This window comes from Petaurus breviceps, unplaced genomic scaffold (genome assembly GCF_028583685.1).
Source record: "Petaurus breviceps papuanus isolate PSGF00001 unplaced genomic scaffold, PetGlider_PUasm1.0 90823, whole genome shotgun sequence".
Lineage (NCBI taxonomy): Eukaryota > Metazoa > Chordata > Mammalia > Diprotodontia > Petauridae > Petaurus > Petaurus breviceps.
The window spans coordinates 7,911,119-7,935,820 of NW_027187352.1; the positions used below are offsets into that span (position 1 = coordinate 7,911,119).

The 24,702-nt window shown below is 43.5% G+C and overlaps 1 protein-coding gene across 1 annotated transcript in view; it reads left to right on the plus strand.

Annotated features, from left to right (window-relative positions):
- MYO7A (myosin VIIA) overlaps positions 1-24,702 on the plus strand; it is a 165,133-nt gene that overhangs the window by 67,142 nt on the left and 73,289 nt on the right. The window contains exons 18-26 of the mRNA XM_069070910.1: positions 1,864-1,958; positions 2,948-3,032; positions 4,127-4,345; positions 6,019-6,126; positions 11,408-11,617; positions 12,273-12,476; positions 15,037-15,213; positions 19,644-19,733; positions 22,989-23,116. Of these exons, the coding sequence (XP_068927011.1) occupies positions 1,864-1,958; positions 2,948-3,032; positions 4,127-4,345; positions 6,019-6,126; positions 11,408-11,617; positions 12,273-12,476; positions 15,037-15,213; positions 19,644-19,733; positions 22,989-23,116 (1,316 nt within the window). The remainder of the gene's footprint in view (positions 1-1,863; positions 1,959-2,947; positions 3,033-4,126; positions 4,346-6,018; positions 6,127-11,407; positions 11,618-12,272; positions 12,477-15,036; positions 15,214-19,643; positions 19,734-22,988; positions 23,117-24,702) is intronic.

The following is a 24,702-nucleotide window of genomic DNA, read 5'->3' on the forward strand; positions in this document are numbered from 1 at the left end:
AACACAGAATGTCAGAGCTGGGAGGGCCCTTAGAACACAGAATGTCAAAGCTGGGAGGGGCCTTAGAAAACAGAATGTCTGAGCAAGGAGGGGACCTTAGAACACAGAATGTCAGTGCTGGGAGGCACTTTAGAACAAAGAATGTCAGACTTGGAGGGACATAGGATATTAGAGTTGAAAGAGACCTTAGAAAATAGAACATTATAGTTGAAAGAATGGAAAGTCAGACCTGGAAGGGACCTTAGAGCTTAGAATGTCAGAGCTGTAAGGAATCTTACAACACAGAATGTTGGAGCAGAAAGGGACTTTAAATCTTAGACAACAGAATATTAGTACTGGGAGGGTCTTTAGAATACAGAATATTGGAGTTGGGGAGACTTTGGGAAACAGAACATTTAAAAAAATTGAGATAGGAGATGATGAAGTTGAGGGGAACAGCAAGGAGTTCATTTTGTCTGGAATATGGTATATGTGAAAAGGAATAATGGGAATTAAGTCTGGGAAGGTCATTTTTAGCCAAACTATGAAAGAAGAAATTTAAAAAAAAACTTTCATCCCATCTAAGAATTTAGGAAACTTACTCAACAACCCCAGCCAATGCTAGTAACTCCTTGCAAGCACATAGTTCATAAAAGTCAGTAAAAAATTATATTCACAGTTGGATGGAAAAAAAATTGAATCCATGACCAATCAAGACACTATCCAATGAACAGCCTTCTCTGCTGGGAGGTTTTTTAGTCTCAGTCACCCAGAACTATGCCCTAAGAGATGTTAGCTCAGTGGATAGAGCGCTGAACCTAGAGTCAGGAAGTGCTGAGTTCAACTCTGGTCTCAGACACTTACTAGCCATGTAACCCTGGGTAAGTCACTTAACCTCTGTTTGCCTCAGTTCCTTCTACTATAAAATGGGAATAATAATAGCACCTGCTTCCCAGGATTGCTGTGAGACTCAAATGAAATAATATTTGTAAAGCATTTAGCACAAGCCACAGCCACCCTTGTGGTTTTCCACAGCTTCCAGCAGGGATTGTCATTGTCCCTACCTGTCTCAGCTCCTATGGCTGTCCTGAATCCCAGGCACCAGGAGCTCTTTGCCATGCAAAAATCCTCCTCTGTTCCAGGCCCTGCTTTTCTTCTCCCTAGAGCATGCTCCTAGTCTTGGTATGATACACAGTTTTCTTGTCATCAAAACTCTGGTGAGATGTCATACAAGGAAACCAGCCTTCTGAATTCACTGCCTTGTATCTTGTTGACCCCATCCCCCAGAAGCTTGCCCAGGGATTGGGCATCCCACAACACTTCCCTGCTCAGTCCCCATCGCTAACTTCAGACACAATGATTGCAAAGTCTGATGTCTTCAGGCAACCAGAACACTGTGTCCCATCTGAATCCAGTCCCCAACTAGTGTGGGAACTCAACAGCACCCAATTTTCCTCTAATTAGATATATTTAATAATTATATTTTATTTTTATACTAAAAAACATTTGTCTCCTCTCCCTGCCACTTGCTCTCATTTACAAGAAAGGCAAACTCCTGTAACAAATATACATAGTCAAGCAAAGCAAATTATGGTATATTAATGTACTGAAATACCATTGAGTTATAAGACATGATGAAGGGGATGATTGCAGAGAAACCTGCAAAGACTTATATGAACTGACACAGAGTGAAATGAACAAAACCAGAAGGATAGTTGATGCTATAATGGCAACATTATCTCCAATAGAACATGTGCCTTGCCCTTCGGAGCTTGGAATCTGTCATACAGCTGAAAAGCTGGTTAGGAAAAGGCTCGTGGAGCCCCCAGGGCATAGAACTCTCTTTCTTTCTACCGTATGCCTGATGATGGGTTTTCTTCCTAGGATCACCATGACATGCTCCTTGAGATTGAGAGGGACAAAGCTATCACCGACCGAGTCATCCTCCTTCAGAAAGTTATCCGAGGATTTAAAGACAGGTATTTGGGAGCTGTTCACATACACATGCAAATACGTACACATGCAGATGGACAGGTAGACACATGTATAAGGTATCCACCAACATGCATATAATCCAGCCCGGACCATGTGCCAAACACTGCATTAAGGCATGCAAACTGGCATGCAAGTACATGAATAATTCACCTGGGGACATGAATTTGCAATTATGTGAACATGCATATAGCAGGTTGGCAAATCAAGCTCCCATGTAGCTTACAAGCATTTTGTACTTGCACATACATGAATTCACACCTACAAGTTATACATTCATATACATATACATTCACAGAATCCCACAGTGTTAGACACATATATGTGTGCCTTGGTACATACATGTGCTCAATCAGAAACATACACACAGATATTTTTATTATACCACCCACGCATATAATAAATGTGTTCTACCCCACTGTCATCTTTGAGAAAAAAAGACAGTTTTTCATTCACAAGAATAACAGGGAGAAGAAATTGTCCATTCATTCTGCCCAGGGCATGGGAAGGGGGATCCCAGCATTTCTGCCCAGGCTAGTTAATGGAGTCAGGATATCTGGGCTCTAGCCCCAAGCTGTGCTAATATTTAACTGTCCCTATGATCTCAGCCAAAGCTCTTCTACTCCTAGGGCCTCAATTTCTATCTTTGTAAAAGGGATAAAAGAACCCCTAGCCTGCCTCCCTCCCACACTTATTTGAAGATCTAATGAGAGACTAAGCTAGAGGAGTTTTATAGATATCGAGTATTGTAGTGGAAAGAGGCTGGGCCTACTCTGTCAGGAGAAGTGAATCCAAATCCCAAGGATGCCCCTGAGCTGTTGTGTGACCCAGGATAAGTCACTTCCTCTGTAAAATGAGGATGATAATCCCTAAATTACCTAACTCCCACAATATTGGGAGGAGAGCTCTGTTTAAACTGTGAAGTGCCTTGTTGGCATCTTTGGAAGATGCTGACATTGGTGCTGATGGTTTTAAGGTCCAACTACCTGAGGCTGAAGAATGCCGCAACGCTCATTCAGAGGCACTGGCGGGGCCACAACTGCAGGAAGAACTATGGGGCGGTAAGTGCACCTCACACAGGGGAGGCCTTGGAGCCCCTCAGTCAGTCGCCACCAGGCTGTTTTCCGTGATGAATGCACAAAGCAGGCCAATTCTAGAAGAAAGCAAGCTTTGCTGAGTGGTGTGGTCACAGGAACACTAGCTCAAGAACCAGGGAGGGGACTTGGGCTCAAATCCTACCTCTGGCGTTTTTTCCCCATGTGACCTTGGGCATGTCACAACCCCCTGGGCCCCAGTTTCCTCAGCAGGATCTATGGCACTATGGTTTGTGTACAAGTAATCCAGAATGCTCAAGTTTTAAAAAAAAGTTTAATTTTGGAGTTATCCGTTTTTCTTAAAAGGATGGTAAAATGGACTGATTCCCCAGCCTGGGAGTCGGGAAGCACCAATGTTGTTTTCTCTTTGGTCCTCAGTTTCCTTATCTGTAAAATGAAGGGGTTAGATGAACTAAAAGATACCTAAAGACCCTGCTAGCTTAGATGTATTTTCCCCCTAATCATTTAGCAAGTATTTATCAAGCATTTGCTGTGGGTGGGACCGGGCACAGAAAATATTTTTTGAGAATTTTATGACATTCCTTTGGAGGTAATTAGATATACTTTGGAGAAACTATTGTAGAGACTTTGTCTTGTTTAATTAGGCAAAAGACTTACTAGTTAAATACTATAAACTGGGCTTTGTGGGGAGTTAAAGTGGGTGGAGATGTGGCTCTTTGTACCCTCTGGTCTGAAGGGGCAGACACAGCCCCTGCCCCCAGGGAGCAGCCATGTTAGAAACATGGTCCTCACCTTCAGGGCCAACCCAGTCTGAAAAGGCAGTCTCAGTCTTTAGTCTTCTGGTCTGAGGAGACACTGTTCCTGCTCTCAGGGACTCCCTGCCAGAAGGTGAGGCATTGACCCTGCCCTGGGGAGCATGCAGTCTGAAGGGAGAAGCAAAACAGACATCTTACAAAAGAATGCTACAGACAATTGGGATAAAGTATGGAGAATCTCCAGAGAATTGTGTTGGAAGCTCTCAGGTTGCTGGGGGCAAGCTGGCCCGGAGGGGCAGCCTGGAGGAGGAGGCCCTGAAGGGTCACATCCCACTTTGGTTACAGATGAGGATTGGTTTCCTGAGGCTCCAGGCCTTGTACCGGTCCAGGAAGCTCCACAAGCAGTACCGACTGGCCCGAAGGCGGATCATCGACTTCCAGGCCAGGTGTCGGGGCTATCTGGTACGAAGAGCCTTCCGACACCGGCTCTGGGCCGTCCTGACCGTGCAGGCCTATGCAAGGGGCATGATAGCCCGGAGACTCCACAGGCGTCTGAAGGCGGAGGTGAGTTGGGAATGGAAGAGCCTGAGCTCTTGGTCAGGCCCCTGCCTCATAGGAGGAGTTACCTGTAATTATGGGCAATTAGGGGCACCTGGCTGAGGGGAAATGGGCTCTCAGAGTAAATAGGAAGGCATGCCTTGTCAAGCCAGCCAGCTGCAAAGCAGGGGTCACAAAGAAATTTGCCATAGCCCCTCAAAAATTGGAGGAAGAGGAAAGGACAGTATGGAGGAGGTCAGGCAGGAAAAGCCCTCAAAAGGGGGTAGTGGGACCCCAGGAGATGACAATTTGCCTCATGCATCATCTCTTTCCAAGACATCACTCTCTTAATGGCTTTGGTAGGCCAGTTCTATGGCCTTCGTATTGGCTTTGCAGCACAGGTTTCACTGTCATTAGTATCTCTTGGTTATAGAATGAGGGGAAGAGGAACAAAAGAAAGAGAAAGGAGATCAGCAAAACCCAGACATGGTTTCCAGAGGTGAACATTTACACCGGATGGCATTATCTGGGCTCACACACTCAATATGTGACCTCAAGGAGAAGTCACTGAAACAGCAACCTCAGTTTTTCAATCCACCAAATGGAGATCCTCACCATGTTGCTGGGAGGATGGAATGGGAAGACAGGGTTTTTGAAATATCTAAAGCAGGAACTCTTAACCTGTTTTGTGTCATGGACCCTTCTAGCAGTCTGGTAAAGCCTATGGATCCCTTCTCACAATAATGTGTTTAAATGCATAAAATAAAATTCATAGGCTCATAAAGGAAAACAATTATATTGAAATATATAAAATGCTATTGAGATATTTATCTTGATGACTTGCTAATATATTATATATAAATATGTTAAATGTACATATTATATATAAATATGTTATATTTATATTTCATATTCATGTACACACACATGTATATTTTAAAGCTCACAGACCCCAGGTTAAGAATTTCTGATCTAGACTGTTTCAGACAGGTATACAATCTTGAAGTCATAATATAATAGCCAGCTTTTCTATAATGTTTTAGGGTTTACCAGATACTTTTTTCCTAGTAACTCTGTAAAGACAGTAGTGTTAGTATTATTGCTTCCATTCGACAGATGGAGAAACTAAGGTTCAGAAGGTAAAATGACATATACACTTATATAGCTTGTAAATAGCTAAACTGAAGTTTGAATTCAATGCTTCTGGCTCCAATGATAATTGCATATACATGTAATTGAAAGTAACACAGTATACTGGAAAGAGCATTGTATTTGGAGCCAGGGAACCTGGGTTCAAATTCTGAATCAGTTTCTTTCTACTCAGCAGATCACTTTAATCTCTCTGGGTGGGCCTCAGTTTCCCCAGCTTTAAAGTGAGGATGTTGGAGGCGGCTAGGTGGTGCAGTGAATAGAGCACCGTCCCTGGAGTCAGGAGGACCTGAGTTCAAATCTGACCTCAGACACTTAACACTTACTAGCCGTGTGACCTTGGGCAAGTCACTTAACCACAATTTTACCTCTTAAAAAAAAAGTAAAGTGAAAATGTTGGGCCAGATGAGCTCTGAGGTCCCTTTCAATCCTGAATCCCTGTGTTCCAAGGCCTTCTGAGGACCACGGCTTCCCTCCATCTTCTCTGTTTCAAAGTCTCCTCCTCTCTTCCCAACCCTTGCCCTCTACCTTCCCCCCGCCCCCCTCCCCAGTATCTTCGCCGTTTGGAAGCTGAGAAATTGAGGCTGGCAGAGGAGGAGAAACTGAAAAAGGAGATGAGCGCAAAGAAGGCAAAGGAGGAGGCAGAGAAGAAACATCAGGTAAGCAAAGGGGAAAAGCCCGGATCCAAGAGCCAGAGGCCCCCCAGGCCTCCTCTCTCCTCTCTGCTCTGGGCCTTTACTAAGGTTTTCCAGGAAGATTGTTCTCAGGCACCGAGGGAGTCCAGCAGAAGGGGAGCGGTGTGGTAGGTTGTGGGGGAGGGAGGGGGGATGCAGCATGGTATGGACGGATTTATCAGTAGAAAATAGACCAAAGTAAGATCAGATGGCAGCTAGGTGGTGCAGTGGATAGAGTGCTGGGCCCAGGGTCAAGAAGACTCATAAGTTCAAATGTGGCCTCAGACACTTACTAGCTGTGTGATCCTGGACAAGTCACTTAACCCTGTTTGCCTCAGTTTCCTCAACTGTAAAATGAAAATGGCGAACACTCCAGTATCTTTGCCAAAACCCCAAATGGGGTCCTGAAGAATTGGGCCCAACTGAAATGACTCAAGTACACCAAAATCAGGTAGATGGGTTCTGAATCAGGGAGGTCTGGCAGCACATGCCAGGGAGCCTGCTCTGGGGTAAGTTTCTAGTCCAGGGAAGGGCTCCATACCCTGTGAGGACCGACCAAAGAAAGGAAGGGCCCTAAAAGGAAAGGCCTCCCATTCCTTTGGAGTTCAAGGTAGGCTACAAAGGCAGGGACTTTTGGTTGAAAATAAGAAGCCAGCTCCTAAGACTGGGACATAAATTGAAAGACTGGTCATTGAGGAATGAGCTTCCCCAGTGCAACCACCCACTCTGAGCAAAAGCCACCAAGCTCAGGGCCAAGTATCCATATATCTCTTCTGCTTAGGGATGGGTTGATCCAAGGAGATGGGGTGGGAGAGGTTGGTTAAGTGACCCCAGCTATGGACTCTGGGGGAGTTGGGGGTGGGAATTTAGCCTGGTCATTACTGTTCTTCCTCTCCCTCTCTGGGGCAACAATACCAGCTCCAGACTATCTATCCTGTGTTCTAGGAACACACTACCTTAAACAATAGCATACCTATAGGTCATACTTTGATGCCCGTGACCCCAACCAAACAGGGATGGCCTGAGGCAGGGGGCACAGTAGAAAGCTGTCAGAAGACCTGGGTTTAAGTCCCAATGTGAAGACTTCCTAGTTCTGTGGTAGGCATATTTCACTTCTTTCTGGCTTCACTTTCTTCATTTGCAAAATGGGGAATAATGATGCCTACTACTGGAGAAGCATGGTGTTATGATGGATAGAGTCAGCCAGGAGTTTGGGGCACCAAGTGGGGTTCATACTACAAGGGGATTACATACTAGTTGTGTGACCCTGGGCAAGTCATTTAGTGCCCCTAGACAGCTCTAAGAGGCTCTAAGCTACTGCTGGTCTGGATTGTTAAAAGAAACTTGAAAGCATCATTGCCCTAGAACTGGAAGGGACCTCAGAGGCCATCTAGTCCAAACCCCTCATTTTGCAGGTGGGGAAACTGAGGTCTAGGGAAGTTAAAGTTAAGTGACTTACCAAGAGGCAGAAAGCATTGAAAGGCAGGACTTTAATTCAAGTACTCTGATTTCAGACCTAATGATCATTCCACCAAACCAAGCCTCAGCAGGAGTTTCCTCCAGTAAGGTGATCATAGATTTGGTTTAAAAATAATCATTTTCATCATTCTTGTCCTGTCACCCTATTGGGAGGAAAGTGCTTTTTGTAAACCTTAGTGAGTCATGGAAATAGGAGCTAATATCTCTCAACCCAGGCATGACGAGGCTTTTGTGTGCTCTTAGCAAAGTCCGAGAATGGCTCTTCCCTTGTATTATTTTTAATAGTATTTTATTTTTCCTCCAATTACATGTAAAAACAATTTTTAACATTCACTTTAAAAAAATTTTTTTAAGTTCCAAATTCTATCCCTTCCTCCCTCCCTCCCCTCTTCCCTCCCTAAGACAGTAAGTAATCTGATATAGGTGCAGTCATGTAAAACATTTCCATATTAGTCATTTTGTGCAGGAAGACTCAAAAAGAAAGAAAGAAAAGAATAAAGGAAGCAAGGATAGAAGGAAGGAAGGAAGAAAGAAAAAGGAAGAAAGAGGAAAAATCGTATGCTTCAGTCTGTATTCAGACAACATCTGTTCTTTCTCTGGAGCTGGAGAGCATTTTTTATCATGAATCCTTCAGGATTGTCTTTTGATCATTGCATTGCTGAGAATGGCCAAGACTTTCACCGTTCTTCATTGTACAATATTGTTATTGTGTACAATGTTCTCTTGGTTCTGCTCACTCCACGTTGTATTAGTTCATGTATATCTTTCCAGGTTTTTTTCTGAAATCATCCTGCTTGTAATTTCTTATAGTACAATAATATTCCATTACAACCATGAACCACTTGTTCAGCCATTCCCCAGTTGATGGGCATCCCCTCAATGTCTAATTCTTAACCACCATAAAAGAATTGCTACAAACATTTGTATGCAAATAGATCCTTTTCCCTTTTTTTGATCTCTTTGTCTTACCCTGTTTTATTGACCACAATAACATATAAGACTTAACATCTAATAATAATCATGAAAATAATTGGAAAGGAAAGAAAAAAATGTATTAAATCTCTACTATGTATAGCCAGACCTACTGTGCTAAACACTTTACAGATATTATTTCATTTAATAGCTCACATTTCTGTACCACTTTGTAGATTACAACAATTCTCTGAGGTAGGTGGTGAAAGTGTTATTCTCATTTTGCAAATGAGGAAACTGAGCATCAGAAACATTTAAATGATGTGTTGAGGATCACTTAGCTAGTTCGAACCAGGACTTGAAACATAGATTTTCTAAAGACCCACACGGAATGGAATTTTCTGGTATTCAAAAGATGAGCACTTAACAAAAGTCACAGTCCAAGGGATCTCTTGTATCTCAAATGTGTTATACACTAAGCACCTGCCTCTCTTGCCTGACCCTTCAGTTAAATTCAGTAAGCATTTATAAGCCCTTGCCATGTGAGGGCACTGTGTTGGGTGCTAGGGAAGATACAGATCTTAGACAAGTCAGCAAGCCTTTATTAAGCACCTACTGTGTGCCAGGTTAAATCTTAGGGATTAAAAAAGAGGCCATAAAACAAACAAACCAGTCCTTGCTGTCAAGAAGCTTCTATCTAAAGGTGAAAAACATGCAAACAATGTACAAACCAGAGATATACAAGGTATTTTGGAGATAATCAACAGAGAGAAGGTGCCAGAATTTAGGGGGAAATAGGTAAGGTTTGTAGAAGGTGGGATTTTTTTTTGCTTTTTGTAGGGGCAATTGGGATTAAGTGACTTGCCCAAAGTCCCATGGCTAGTAAGTGTTAAATGTCTGAGGCCGGATTTGAACTCAGGTCCTCCTGACTCCGGGACCGGTGCTCTATTCACTGCACCACCTAGCCACCCCTAGAAGGTTGGATTTTAACTGGGACTTTAAAGAAACTAGGGAAGTTAGGAGTCAGGGAAAAGGAGAGAGAGCTGGACCGGGCATGGAATACAGCTACCACAGAACTTATAGTCCAGCAGGGGGATAAGAAAGATATGAATGCAAATAACTACGGTGAAAAATTTATGTGATTAGTGCATTAAAAGAGCCAGTATGGTCTAATGGGCAGAGTGCTTGATCCGATAGTCAGGAAGACCTAGGTTCTAATCCCACCACTGATACTCACTAACCATGTAGACCCTATGGGCAAGTCATTTAACCTTTCAGTGTCTCAGACTGTCCTCTAATATTAAAATATAGACAGATTAGAATCTGGATCAGTTTCCAAGCATATAAAATCACGAGTTCTTCAGTAACTGATAATGCATTGTTTAGTCATTTCAAGTTGTGTCTGATTGTTTTCTTGGCAAAGATACCAGAGTGGTTTGCCATTTCCCTCTCCAGTGACAAACAGAGGCTAAGTAACTTGACCAAGGTCACTCAGCTAGAAGTTTCAGAGGCTGGATTTGCAGCCAGGTTTTCCTGACTCCAAGCCCAGTACTCTGTGCACCATGGCACCACCTCGCTGCTCCCAACAACGGATTAAAGCAGTGTTAATGAGGGGCAGCAGGAAAGATGACTGAGTTTGGAGTAATTCCCCTGGCTGTGGCCAAACAGAGATGGCTCTGAGGCAGGGGTACAGTGGAAAACTGTCAGAAAACCGAGATTCAAGTCCCAGTGTGAAGACTTCAGGTCTGAAATCCGGCTGTGATTTCTCCTAGTTGTGTGGCCTGAGGTCACTTAATTTCATCTCATTTATAAAATGCGTCAGTTTGACATAAGACCCCCTCTAGTTCCAAGTCTTGGATCTTAGGATCCTATGTGATTGCACCAAAAGTCTGTGCACAAACTGTGCCTGCCATGTGAGATCACGGGATCCCCAACACCTGGAGCTGGAAGAAGACTTCATAAACCATCTGGTCCAAGCTGTCCCGAACAAGAATCCCCTCTGTGACATCACATACAGCCCCTGCTTGAGGACTGCCAAGCAGCCAGCTCCACCCTGGGATGGTGCTTATGGGAAATAATTCATTCCATAAAGTCTAAATTGGCCCTTTTGGTCACTTTCATCCTTTTTTTATCTGCTGGGACCAAGAAGAACACATGATAGCTTTTCAGATACTTGAAGCTAGCTGTCTCAGCATCTGCCCCCAAATCTTCTCCAGACTAAACCCCTCCAGTTCTTTTAAATGCTTCTTATGTGGTGTGGCCTTGGTCCTTCATCTTCTGGTACCCAGAGCAGTGCCTGGCACAGAGTAGGTGCCAAATAATTGCTTCTTGATCAGTTGATAGATTTGAATTGACCTCCTCTAATGAGAAACTGCTCCAGTGGCACCCAGATGGTGTTTCAGATAGGATCTGGCCAGGACTTGTTGGGGGCAGATATGGTAGCCCTGGTTTTGCCCTCTGATCTTTGTGTGACTTGTGATTGGTTGTGGGCTGACTTTGTTCCATGCCTGGAATGTTCTCCCTCCTCACATCCACCTTCTGGCTTTCCTAGATTCCTTCAAGGCTCTGCTCAAACCCCCGCCTTCTGCAGGAGACCCTTCCAGGGCACTCTTTGCTCTTCCTCCACCCTCCAGCCACTGGTGGCTTCCTCTCTGAGTTTGCCCTCATTTACATTGTGTTATCTCTTGTAGATGCATGTCATCTCTCTTACTGGAATGTGAGCTCCTTGAAGGCAGAGACTGTTTTTACCTTTCTATCTGTTGAGCTTGCACAGTGCTTGGCATGATGTAAGCACCTATTACATGGTTTTGGCCTGCCTGGGTGGGCAGAGGTGATCGGCCATGATTGCAGCCTTCCATCTCCCTCCTGCTCATAGGTGCGCCTGGCTCAGCTGGCCCGGGAAGATGCTGAGAGGGAAGTGAAGGAGAAAGAAGAGGCCCGGAGGAAAAAGGAGCTGCTGGATAAGATGGAAAGGGCCCGCAACGAGCCTGTCAATGATTCTGATATGGTGGACAAGATGTTTGGCTTCCTGGGAACAACGTCATCGCTGCCAGGCCAGGAAGGCCAGGCACCCACTGGTTTCGAGGTACTTCCCTGGGGAGAGGACGGCCCCTGAGGGAATCCCCATGAGATCTCCCCAACCCCTCTGTCTGGTGGGTGGGAAAGGTGCAGTAGTGGGCTGGGGAGCAACAGACTAGCCAAGTGCCAGAAGTCGAGTGATCAGAGCCAGAGTGCTCTGGCAGCAGGGGAAGGAAGGTCTGTTATAAATGAGTGGAAAGAGCTTGGAATCTGGAGAAGGAAGAGCAAGGTTCAGATCTTCTCACTCAGCTGTGTGACTTTGGGCAAGTCGATTCCCCTCTCTGGGAATCAATTTCCTAATCAGTATGATGGGATCCGAATAGATGATTGCTCACAACCCCCCTTTCAGCTCTAATATTCTACGCCCTTCTGGCTTTGACATTCTGTTTTTAGGTCCCTTCTAACTCTGACACTCTATGTTCTGACATGCTGTGTTTTAAGGTTTCTCCCAAGTCTAACATTCTCTGTTCTAAGGCTCCTTCCAGTTCTGACATTTCTTATTCTAAAGCTCATCCCAGCTCCAACAATCTATGATTTTATGTCCAGGCTCGACTTCAGCAGGAATCCCAGGCATGAAGGTTCTTGGACCCCCTCTTCTTCATTATCTCCCTACCCAACCAGACTCACAGCCTCTGAAAACCAGTCTGCCATTCCTTCCCTAGGACCTGGAGCGATCGAAGAAGTTCATGGTGGAGGACGACCTGGATTCAGCTCTGCCCCTCCCGGATGAGGAAGAGGAGGATCTCTCTGAGTACAAGTTTGCCAAGTTTGCAGCCACCTACTTCCAGGGCACCACCACACATATGTACACCCGGAGGCCCCTCAAGCAGCCTTTGCTCTACCATGATGATGAAGGAGACCAGCTGGTGAGGGCATGAGGGCATCAGAGAGATCCTAGGGCCAAGTGTGAGAGGAAGAGAGAGTCATTTAAATGCAGATATGGCTAGTAGGATGATGTGATGGAAGGAGCATTGACTGTAGAGGCAAGAGACCTCGGTTTGAATTCTGGCTCGGCTACATATGTGCTGTGGGACAATTGACTGACCTCAATTTCCCCTTCTCTTGAATGAGGGGGTTGGACTTAGTGGCTTCTAAAGTCCCTTTCATTTCCCATTCTTAAGTCCTGTGGCTACTGGAGTCCCTACTTTCCCTAGGCTAGACCAGTTACATTTAGTAACTCTGAGGGCCGTCTTGTGCCCATAGGTGTAGACGAACAGAGCTGCCTGAAGACCAAGGTAAACATGTCCCCTAAATCAGTATAGACATTTTGGAGCAAAGTAATGGGAATACAGGGGCAGAGGTCAAAGAACCCAATGTCAATCAACAAGTCATTAAGTCAAAAAGAACATTAAGTGCTTGCTATGTGCCAACCACTGTGCTAAGCTCTAGAATACAAAGAACAATAATAAAAACAAAACCCCAAACCCAGTGTTTGTCCTCAAGAAGAGGAGAGAACATGTAAATGTCCAGGTACATATAAGATATATACAGAGTATGTGAGGGCTTTATGGGGGGGAGGGGAACAGGAGCATCCGGAGGGAGAGAGAAAGGCTACTTGCAGAAGAGATTTGAGCTAAGTCTAGAAGGAAGTCAGAGAAGGAAGATAAAAGGTGGAGGAGAGGAGGGTGAGCCTTCCAGGGTGAGGAATACAAAGTGGACAATGTTTATAAAATACTTAGAAAAGCTTAAAGCACAAAATAAGGGTGATTTCATTGGTATAAGGAGCCCCAGAACTTGGAGAAGTTAAGGACCTGCCCACTTAATCAGGGTGACCCAGCCTGCAGGGGTCAGAGGCAGGACACAAACCCAGGGCTTCCCAGATTTGAATACAGTCCTCCATCCATTGTACCGCACTGCCCCGGACTTTAGTAATGATAGTACAGCAGTAGTAACAGAAGTAGCAGCAGCAGTAGTAGTAGCAGCAGCAGTAGCAGCAGCAGCAGTAATAGTAGCAGCAGCAGTAATTGTAGCAATAGTAGTAATAGTAGCAGCAGAAGCAGCAGCTGCAGCAGCAGTACTTGTAGCAGGAGTAGTAGTAATAGTAGCACTATCAGCAGCAGCAGCAGCAGTAGTAGTAACAGCAGTAATAGTAGCAGTAGCAGCAGGAGCATCCTTACCACTAAGGCAGCTAGGGGGCTCAGTGGAGAGAGCTCTGGGTCTGGAGTCAGGAAGATCTGAGTAGAAATCCAGTCTTAGACTATTAGCTAGGTGATCCTTGGCAAGTCACCTTTACCCCTGTCTTCCTCATTCCTCCACTGTAGAATGGGAAATTGTTGAGGATGAAATGAAATTAGTATGTGGCACATTTTTGTTACTGTTGGGTTGTTTCAGTCATGTCAGTCTCTTTGTGACCCCATTGTGGTTTTCTTGGCAAAGATGCTGGAGTGTTTTGCCATTTTCTTCTCCAGTTGACTTTACAGACGAGGAAACTAAGGCAAACAAGGTTAAGTGATTTGCCCAGGACCACACAGCTAGTGTGAATCTGAGGTCACATTTGAACTCAGGTCATCCTGACTCCAGACCTTGTGCTCTATCTACTGTGCCACCTAGCTGCCCCATGTGGCACATAACAGGTATTTAACAAAGGCTTGTTTCTGTTCTTCCTTTCTTGTCATGACTGGCCACATTATTCTGTAGAGCTAGGTAGAATATGTCATAATATCATCACAAACACCTAAATTCTGGTCTTGCCAATACTCTCTGTACGATGTTGCTAAAGTCATGTACCTACTCTCAGCCTCAGGGGCCCCATTCCTGAAGATGGGAGTAACAGTTCCTTTCCTGCTTCCCTCAGCAAAGTTCCCATGAGGAACAAATCATAGGCTAAGAACTAGAATGAATTTTAGAGGCCATAAAATCTAGTCCTTTCATTTTGTAAACTACTAACCTGAGTCATATAGAAATTCAGTGACTTATCTAGAGACAAACACAGCTAATAAGTGTCTGAAGTAAGATTTGAACACAGCTTTTCCTGACTTCAGGCAGCTAGGGCAGGTAGGTGGCATAGCTGATAGGGCACCAGACCTGGAGTCAGGAAGACTTATCTTCCTGAGTTAAAATCTGGCTTCAGACACTTACTAGCTGTGTGACCTTGGGCAAGTCATTTAAACCAATTTGCCTCAGTTTCCTCATCTATAAAATGAGCCAGAGAAGGAAATGGCAAACTACTCCAATGTCTTTGCCAAGAAAACCCCAAATGGGGTCTTAAAAAGTCAGACGACTTAAAAACAACTGACTAACATAGCTGGTAAGTGTCTGAAATAGGATTTGAATACAGGACTTCCTATCTCTAAGCCAAGTACCCTGTCCATTAGAGCATGTTGCATCAATCCCCTCATTAAGAGCAATTTGTAAATATAAAGCATTGTATAAATCTTAGGCTTGTTAGAGGAGTTGTCTTAATGTCTGGTTCACTTGTCTAAACAGGCAGCCCTGGCAGTATGGATTACCATCCTTCGGTTTATGGGAGACCTTCCTGAGCCCAAGTACCATACAGCAATGAGTGATGGAAGTGAGAAGATCCCTGTGATGACCAAGATCTACGAGACACTAGGAAAGAAGACGTATAAGAGGGAACTACAGGCCCTTCAGGGCGAGGGCGAGGTGAGGCCGATGCCATCTGCCCACAGAGTACAGGGGGTGACCCAGACTCCTGCCTACTTAACAAAGCCCTTCCTTTCTTTACTGATCAATTATCTATAAAATGGCATTAATAATAACACTATGAATAATAATGGCATTAATAATAACACTAATAATAACACAATAATAATAACTCCTTTCTGACTTGTGGGGTTGTTGTGAGGACCCAATGAGATGTCTGAGAAAGACTTTGTAAGCTGTATACAAATCACTATGAGCTATTATTTATTATTATTTCTTCAATGACTCCTAATTTGTATGAGACTATAGCTGTGTAACCAAAGCCTATGTGTAACAGGGATACACATAGTTAGATTTGGAGAGGCCTCAACTCAAACAAAGAGCCCAGATTTCTACCCTTTTTAGGAGGAGGAGAGGAATGATAGCCATGGCTTAGAACTTGTTTCCTTGCTCTCCTACGTTGTCATTTTTAAAATAGTATTTAATTTTCCCCCAATTTCATGTCAAAAACATTTTTAGAATTAATTTTTACAAGGTTTCCAGTTTTAAATTTTTCTCCCTTCCCTCCTCTCTTCTGAATATAGTGTGCAATTTGATATACATTACACATGTGTTATCATGTAAAAAAAATTCCATGTTAGTTATAGTTGTGAAAGAAGAAATGGAAGGGGCGGGGTCAAGATGGCGGAGTAGAAGCAGATCTTCCATGTGGCTCCTGGTGTCCACCTTACCCAATTCATGTAAAAGGGGACTCTAAACAAACTTTGGAGCTACAGAACCCACAAAATGACACAGAGAAGCTAACCTCCCTCTGAGGACAGCCTGGCAGGCTGGCAGGAATGGGCCAGCGCAGAGCTCTGGGAGCCCAGCCCAGCTCAGCTCCATGCCGAGGTTTTAGCCCTAGGGCCATCTGGAGGGGACTTCAGATCACCAGCAGCTGTGGCGATCCAGAATTATCAACAAATATTTGAAGGACAAAGTGAGAGGTCAGTGCAGTATGGACTTTGGGACCCAGTAGTTGGGAGTGCCTTGGTTTTTGCCTCTCAGGGAGAGGAACCACTGAGGGCTGTGGTGAAGCTGGCTGCCATGTTGCAGCTTCAGCTCCTGGCCTGCAGAGTGTAGGGGAACCAAGTGATCAGTCTGATGGATAAGCGCTCTTGCTTTAACCTCCTTGGATCTGGATCAAAGTCTAGGGTGGAGGTCCTGGGGTGTGTGACCAGCTTACCAGAGTGTGTGGAGGCTTTAGCAAGGGCCCCCAACTAATACCTCCAGCAGCTGAGAAAACCCCAGCATTTGGGACGGAAGCTCCCCTGTCTGGTAGCAGAGTCCTACTGTGGCAAAAAGTCCAAAAGTCAAGTAATTGAGTGGCAACATGCCCAGTCAAAGGAAACAAAGCAAACAGAAGAACCCAACATTAGACTCCTATTTTGGGAACAAAAGGATCAAAGCATGGAACAGGAGGAAGACAGTGAAGTCAGAACTCCTGCACCAAAAGCTTCAAAGGAAAATACAAGCTGGTTACAGGTCATAGAGCACCTTAAGAAACAAATAAGAAAAGTGGAAGAAAAATTGGGAAGAGAAATGAGAACAATGCAAGAAAATTACAAAATGAGAGTCAACAGCCTGACTGAGGAAAATCATACCTTAAAAAACAGACTGACTCAAATGGAAAAAGAGACTCAAGAAGGCAATGAGGAGAAGAATGCCTTAAAAAACTGAATTTGCCAGATGGAAAAAGAATCTCAAAAGCTCAATGAGGAGAATGGCTTCAGAATTAGATTGGAGCAAATGGAAGCTAATGACTTTATGAGAAATCAAGATACTATTAAACAGATCCAAACAAATGAAAGAATAGAAGGCAATGTGAAATATCTTATGGGAAAAACCACTGACATGGAAAATAGATCCAGGAGAGATAATTTAAAAATTATTGGACTACCTGAAAGCCATGATCAAAGAAAGAACCTAGAAATCATCCTCCAAGAAATTCTCAAGGAAAACTGCCCTGATATTTTAGAATCAGAGGGCAAAATAGAGCTTGAAAGAATCCACTGATCACTTCCTGAAAAAGATCCCCAAAAGAAGACTCCTAGGAATATTACAGCCAGGTTCCGGAATTCCCAGATCAAGGAGAGAATATTACAAGCAGCCAGGAAGAAACAATTTGAATGTTGTGGAAACACCATCAGGATAACCCAGGATCTGGCAGCTTCTACACTGAGGGATCAAAGGGCTTGGAATATGATATTCTGGTCAAAGGAGCTGGGACTAAAACCAAGAATCACCTACCCAGCAAAACTGAGTGTCATGTTTCAGGGGAAAATATGGTCATTCAGTGGAATAGAGGATTTTCAAGCATTCTTGATGAAAAAAACAGAGTTGAATAGAAAATTTGACATTCAGATACAAGAAGCAAGAGAAGCATGAGAAGGTAAACAGAGAAAAGAAACCATAAGGAACTTATCAAAGTGGAACTATTAGCACTCCTACATGGAAAAATGATAATTTTAACTGATGAAACTTTTCTCAGTAGTTGAAGGGAATAGAAATATATATATAAATGTTTGTGTGTGTGTGTGTGTGTCTATATATGAGGGTATATGGGCATATGAATACATATGTGAATGTGTGTATATATGTTTCAGGTAGACATAGATAGAGGGCACAGGACCAATTTAATAGGAAGGGATGATACTTAAAAGGTGAAATTAAGAGGTGAGAGAGGAATATAATGAGAGGAGATGGAGAGAGACAGAATGGGGTAAACTATCTCATATAGAAGAGGCAAGGGAAAATGATTACAATGGAGGGGAAGAATAGGAAGGCAAAAGGGAATGGGTCAACCTTATTCCCATTGAATTTGGCTTGAGGAGGGAATGAAATACACAATAAATAGGGTATCTCACCCTACAGGAGAGTAGGGGGGAAGGGGATGAGAGGGGGGATGATGGAATGGAGGGCAGGCTGGGGGAGAGGGAAGTTGGAAGCACCCACTTTTGAAAAGGGACTGGATCAAAGTAAAGTATAGAACTAGTGGGAGGTGGGATAGGAGGGAGGGAAATATAGTCAGTCTTTTACAAGATATCAACTATGTTAATGTTTTGCATAAGCTACACATGTACAACCTATACTGAACTGCTTATCTTTCCAGTAAGGGTGGGTAACAAGGGAGGAAGGGAATGAATCTGGAATTCAAAGTTTTAAAATCAAATGTTTATATATATATATGTATGTATGTATGTATATATATATATATATATATATATATATATATATACTATTAAAATACTATTTTACATGTAATTGGGAAATAAGATATACAGGCACTGGGGCATAGAGATCCACCATGCCCTACTGGAAAAGTCAAAGGGGGTATGAGAGAAGATATGGGAGAGAGCAAACTGGAGGAGGGGATATACTGTGGGACTGCTATTTTGGGGTGGTGGGCAGGGGAAAAATGGGGAGAAAATGTGTAACTCAAAATCTGGTGGAAATGAATGATGTAAATCAGAAGTTAATAAAGCATTTGAAAAATGAAAAAAAAAGAAAGAAGAAATGGATAAAAGCCATGAGAAAGAATAAAATAAGCAGAAAACATATACTTTGATCTGCATTCATCATCCATTAGTTCTTTATCTGGATATGGATAGCATTTTCCTTTGGAATCCTTTGTGCTTATCTTGGATTATTGTGTTGCTGAGAAGAGTTGAGTTATTTATAGCTGATCACACAATGTTGTTGATGCATGCTATGTACAATGTTTTTCTGGTTCTGCTCATTTCACTTTGCATCAGTTTGTATGAGTCTTTCCAGAATTTTCTGAAATCTGCCTTCTCCTATCTTCTTGAGAGGCACTGGACCAGAATTATTTCTACCTATTACAAATAAAAAATTTGAAGTAGGGGTATGGTTCTTTTGGGGTTCAGGATAAAAGTCACTTTCTCTGGTGACTCTAAGTTTTTTTCCATCTTTCCCACTTCTGCCAGGCTGAGTATGGTAGTGTGCAGATTGGGATGTGAAAACTAGGTTTATTCTATCCCAGGAGGGTAACTGTTACATTTAATTTTGGGCAGTTTAACTCCCTTCCCACTAGGAACAGTAGTTAGGTCAATTTTAGCTGAAATGGAAAATACACAAGAGAGTCACATGCAGTAACCTGGCCAAGCTGCACTACAGTCAGATTGTTCAAGGCTCTACACGCCAAGCTGAGGAGTTTCCATTTTATTTTAGGGACCATAGGAAACCACTGCAATTTCTTGAGCAGTGATTTACCCAGTCATGCAGTGAATCAGTGACAGAGTCAGGACCTTCAGCACTTGCTCCAGCTTTCTCCTTCCCAAGCCAGGACTCTTTCCCTTTCACTCACTGCCTTATGCCAATGGCTTGTTTCAGGCCAGTCCTTTGAACCAATCCTTCTTCCTCCCCTTTAGGGAGGACACTCAGACGGTCTCAAGAAGAGCAGCGTGAGACATAAACTGGTCCACCTGACGCTGAAGAAAAAATCAAAGTTGACAGAAGAGGTGAGGGCAGCTTATGTTCTACTCTGATACAAATGAGCAGTGTAAGGTAGAATGGAGATTGGTCGAGGGAGAAAACTCAAGTAAAGTACTCCAGGAAATTTTCAGGAAGGGAAGAAGCATTTATTAAGGACCTACTATGTGCCAGGCATTGTGCTAAATGTTTTACAAAATTGATCACATTTGAAGGCTTTTTCTTTTGGAGGGGGTAGGGAAGGCAATTGGGGTTAAGTGACTTGCCCAAGGTCACACAGCTATTAAGTGTCAAGTATCTGAAGCTAGATTTGAACTCAGATCTTCCTGACTCTAGGATCAATTCTCTATTCACTATACCACCTAGCTGCCCCAAATTTGATCACATTTGATCTTCATAACTGTCCTAGGAGGTAGGTTGCTATTTACATTTTACAGTTGAGGAAACTGAGAGAGACAGAGACTTTCCCAGGGTCACACAGTTGTCTGAGGTCACATTTGAACTTAGGTCTTCCTGACTTCAGGCCCTGCTATCCATCTACTGTACCACCTGGCTGCCTCTAGGCAGGGAAGAACACTACCTTTGGAGGTGGGGAGTGATATGATCAGGCTTGAACCTTAGGCAACTGTAGTGAGTAGAAGAGAGAGCCAGGAGGCAGGGAGACCATTAGGAAGTAATTATAGTTAATACATACATCTCTCTCTCCCTCCATTCATCCAATTTAAAAGTATTTATTAAGTGCCTACCATATGCAAAGTGAGAGGCATTTATTACAGTTTATACACATCTCTCTCTCCCCCTCCTTTCATCCAATTCAGCAATCATTTATTGAATGCCTACTTTATGCAAAGTGAAAGGTAGTTATAGTTTATGCATAAGTCCCTCTCTCCCTCCACTCATCTATTTCAACAAGCATTTATTAAGTGTTTACTGTATCCAAAATGAGAGACAATTATTACAGTTTGTACATAGTCCCTCTCTCTCCACAAATCTAATTCAACAAGCCTTAAATAAGTGCCTGTTACATACTAAGTGAGAGGCAGAATGATATAACAGAGAACTAGCTTTTGAGTCTGAGAGTCCTGTGTTCAGGGGCCTCTCACCTCTAACACATTCTGGCTGTGGAACTCTGGGTAAGTCACTTCCTTAACCTATCCTCACTCCAGACCAGGGGGGTCAGACTCAAAAAGAAATAGGGTCACTAACTATGTAAGGATCCCTGCAGGCTGTATGTTGACTTAATGAACATTAACCATGTTCCATTGTATTTTTCTTTATTTTGTTCAATATTTCTCAATTACATCTTAATCTGGTCTCTGCACTTGAGACGGTTTGATATGCACTCTTAAGACTGTAAGTTGCACAGGAGAGCCCATGGGGTAGGCAGAGGGAGTTTCCTCCTTTGGGAGCTTCCCATATTACAGTTGTTTTTTTTTAAAATGTGCAAAGCACTGTGCCAGCCATGGGGGATGTGACACGTCAAAAAACAGTCCTTGTCCCCAGGGAACTACTGGGGGGATACAGCAAGGAAAGAGATAATGGTTGTAGGCGGGAAATATCAGGGAGGGCTTCAGTGAGGAAGTGAGACTGATCAGGAAAGGCTTCCCTTAGCTGCTTGTGCAGCGGCTTAGTCTTCAGTGAAGCTGAATTCTAAGAGGCATGAGGCATAGCCTGTGCAAAGATATGGAGGCGGCAGGATAGGAGATGCTAAGTTTGGAGGTGAGCAAAAAAATCAATTTTTTTGGAATGAAGAAAAGGTGGGATGCAAAATAAACCTTGAAACAAGGTGACTACAGCCTAATTCTTAGGGACTTTAAATGACAAATTAAAGAGTCTGTTTCTTATTCTATGCACAATAGGGAGCCATTGAACGTTCTTGAGCAAGGGAGTGATATGATGCTTTAGGAAAATTACTGTGGCATTTATGGGGAAGGGATATTGGAGAAAAGAGAGATTCTGGTTTTTTATGTTTAATTCATGCTTTAAAAACCACTGCTAACGTTTTCCTAAGCCTGCCTTGCCTCGGCGGAATCCTCGCTTATTTTTTTAAAGTAGTTAAGCAAGTTGACACTTTCTTTCCAGGGTTTTGCTACTACAAAATGTGCTCTGGGAAATAATCTGGTGTATGTGGAAACTCGCCCTCTGCCATTAATCACCGGCTAATGGTAGCACCAATAGTTCAATGACCTTTTTTTAGTATAATTCCAAACTATTTTCCAGAGTAGTTGGATCAGTTCACAACTCCATCAATTGTGCATTAATTTGCCTTTCATTGATTCAATCATTTGTTAACTCATTCACCTTTTCCATTTACCCACTCATTATTCATAATCCATTCATGTATCCATTCATTTACTCATTAGTTCACTTATTTTTAATTTACCTATGAATTCACAAATTTATTGATTCTTTATTCAACAAGGATATTTGAGTTCAAATCTAGTCTCAGACTTTAGCTGTGTGACCCTGGACAAGTCACTTAACCTCTGACTGCCTCACTTTTCTCAAATATAAAATGGGGACCATAATGGCACCTACCTTCCAGGGTTGTTGTGAGAATTAAATGTGATAATTTTGTAAATCACTTGGGAAAGTTCCAGGCACATTTGTTGTTGTTCAGTCATTTTCAATTGTCTGACTCTTCATGACCCCATTTGGGGTTTCTTGGCAAAGATACCAGAGTGTTTTGCTATTTTCTTCTTCAAGAAAGGAAACATAAACATAAAAACATAAATACCCATCAGGCCTTTAACAGCGGCTTAATAAATGCTACTCCTTTCCTTCCAGCAAGCATTTGCTTTTAGTGCTTATGTGGGCAGTTTGGTGCTAAGCACAACAGGACTATGAGAGATGGGCGTGGCCCTCTGCAGGCGAATGGCCCTGCTGCTCTCCAGGTTGTATCCATAAATGGGCACAAAGTAAAGCAGGGACCAAGGTTTCACAGTGTTAATCAAGGAGGGCTCCCAGGATGAGGTGAGTCCTGGGCCAAAGCTAGAAACATGGATTTATAGAGAAATATGGTGAGGGGAGGGTACTCAAGCTCAAAGGATGCAAGGAGAATTGAGAATCCCAGAGGAAGAGTCATCAGGCGAGAGAGATGTGGAGGGAAAGACCAGGAGAGAAATCTTGAGGGACTCCATGACCTGCTTCAGTTCTGCCAATTAGATTTGGAAGAAATAGGAAGACTTGTGGTCCTGGGATTCAGACTCACCTAAAGATAAAGTTGCCAGTTCACTTATTTGCTTCTGGGTTATTTTTTTCCATTCTGGCTTCTGATCCTTTAGGTAACCAAGAGACTGCATGATGGGGAGTCCACAGTCCAGGGAAACAGTATGCTGGAGGACCGGCCCACCTCTAACTTGGAGAAGCTCCACTTCATCATTGGGAATGGCATCCTGCGGCCCGCCCTGAGGTACACAGGAACAGGAGGCAGTCTGGAGGAGAGAATGAAGGGAGGGCTGGTCTAGAGAAAAAGTGAGCTGACTTGTTCACCTCAGCCCTAGGGGGGAGAATTGGCACTGATGGCTGGGTATTGTGGGAATGATAATCTCATATTATAAGAAATTAGAGCGGGGCTGCTAGGTGGAGCAGTGAAGAGAGCACCAGTCCTGAGTCAGGACACTTAGCACATATTAGCTGTGTGACCTTGGGCAAGTCACTTAACCCCAATTGCCCTGCCTTCCCTTCTCCAAAAAGACAAAAAAAAAAGACATAAAAATAAAACAATTAGAGCTTCTCTCAGAAGTGAGATGGGCATCCTAGTGAGGGAGGAAGCTCCATGTTTCTGAAAGTATTCAGGCAGAAGCTGGGTGATTCCTGTCAGGGATGTCATAATATTTCCTCCTGAAACAGAATAGATTCAGACTAGATACTCCTTCCAACTCAGAGCCTAAGACCTTGTGAATCAAAGATTCTGTCTTTCATGATTTTAAGAGACTGATGTTTTTAGTGTAGTAGTGACTACTCTTGCCCCTCCTGCCTGAAGATCAGGTATTATTTCTCCTTTCTTCCCCCAGACTTCTCCAGAACCCTTAAGGGATTGGGGGTGTCTAGTCTCTGACACTGGATGAAGCTCGTGCCAATTGTGTTGACACAATTTAGGGGTCCCCAGTACCCTGGTTCTGTTTAATAGTCAGGTTAGCCTTTATAGAGGAATATTTACTTGTATAGAAAGAGCAAGTATGCAGATGTCCCTCCCCCCCATCATGGGGAGTAGTGGGCAGGAAGACATAATTCCCCCTCTCTCAGCCTGTGGGGAGGAGAGGAAGATTAGGTTCACAACTTAATTCATTTTCTATATAGCCTTAGTCCCACCTTGTTCCAAGCCCCAAACCCCAGAACCCTGGGTTTCTCAGGGCTTCTCTGCTGGGCTAACAGCAAGAATCAGCCTGGAATCCTGGCTTTAGGCTCACCATGGCTGGAGCGCCAGGATCTGGGGATTCCCTCACCTGAGCCTAGAACTGACAAGGACAAATGAAATAAACCCAAATGGGGTGGCTAGGTGGCAAAGTGAATACAGCAGCAGCCCTGGAGTCAGGAGGACCTGAGTTCAAATTCGGCCTCAGACACTTGACACACTTATTAGCCGTGTGACTTTGGGCAAGTCACTTAACCCCAATTGCCCTCCAAAAAAAAAGCAGTAAATCCAAACCCCAACCTTGATTCCCATGGCAGTGGGGGTGGGGGCTGTGACACCAATGTGATATTCATAGCAGCTGCTATGTATATACATACCTATTTCCAGGGTTGGACCACAAAATATAATGAACTCTCTTCACTCAAGACCAAACCAAAAAATTTATTCAAAACATCACTATTGAGATATCAAAAGGCAAAATTTAACAAAATCATTTGTACATATCACCTATGTAGGGAACACTTGACATCTTAAGCATTCTTTCTATCAAGTCTTCCCACAAACTAGTTCCCCTAGGCAAGTTCCTCCCTACTGACAGTTCCTCTCCCCTCAAGCAATATCTATCTCCCCAAATATATGCA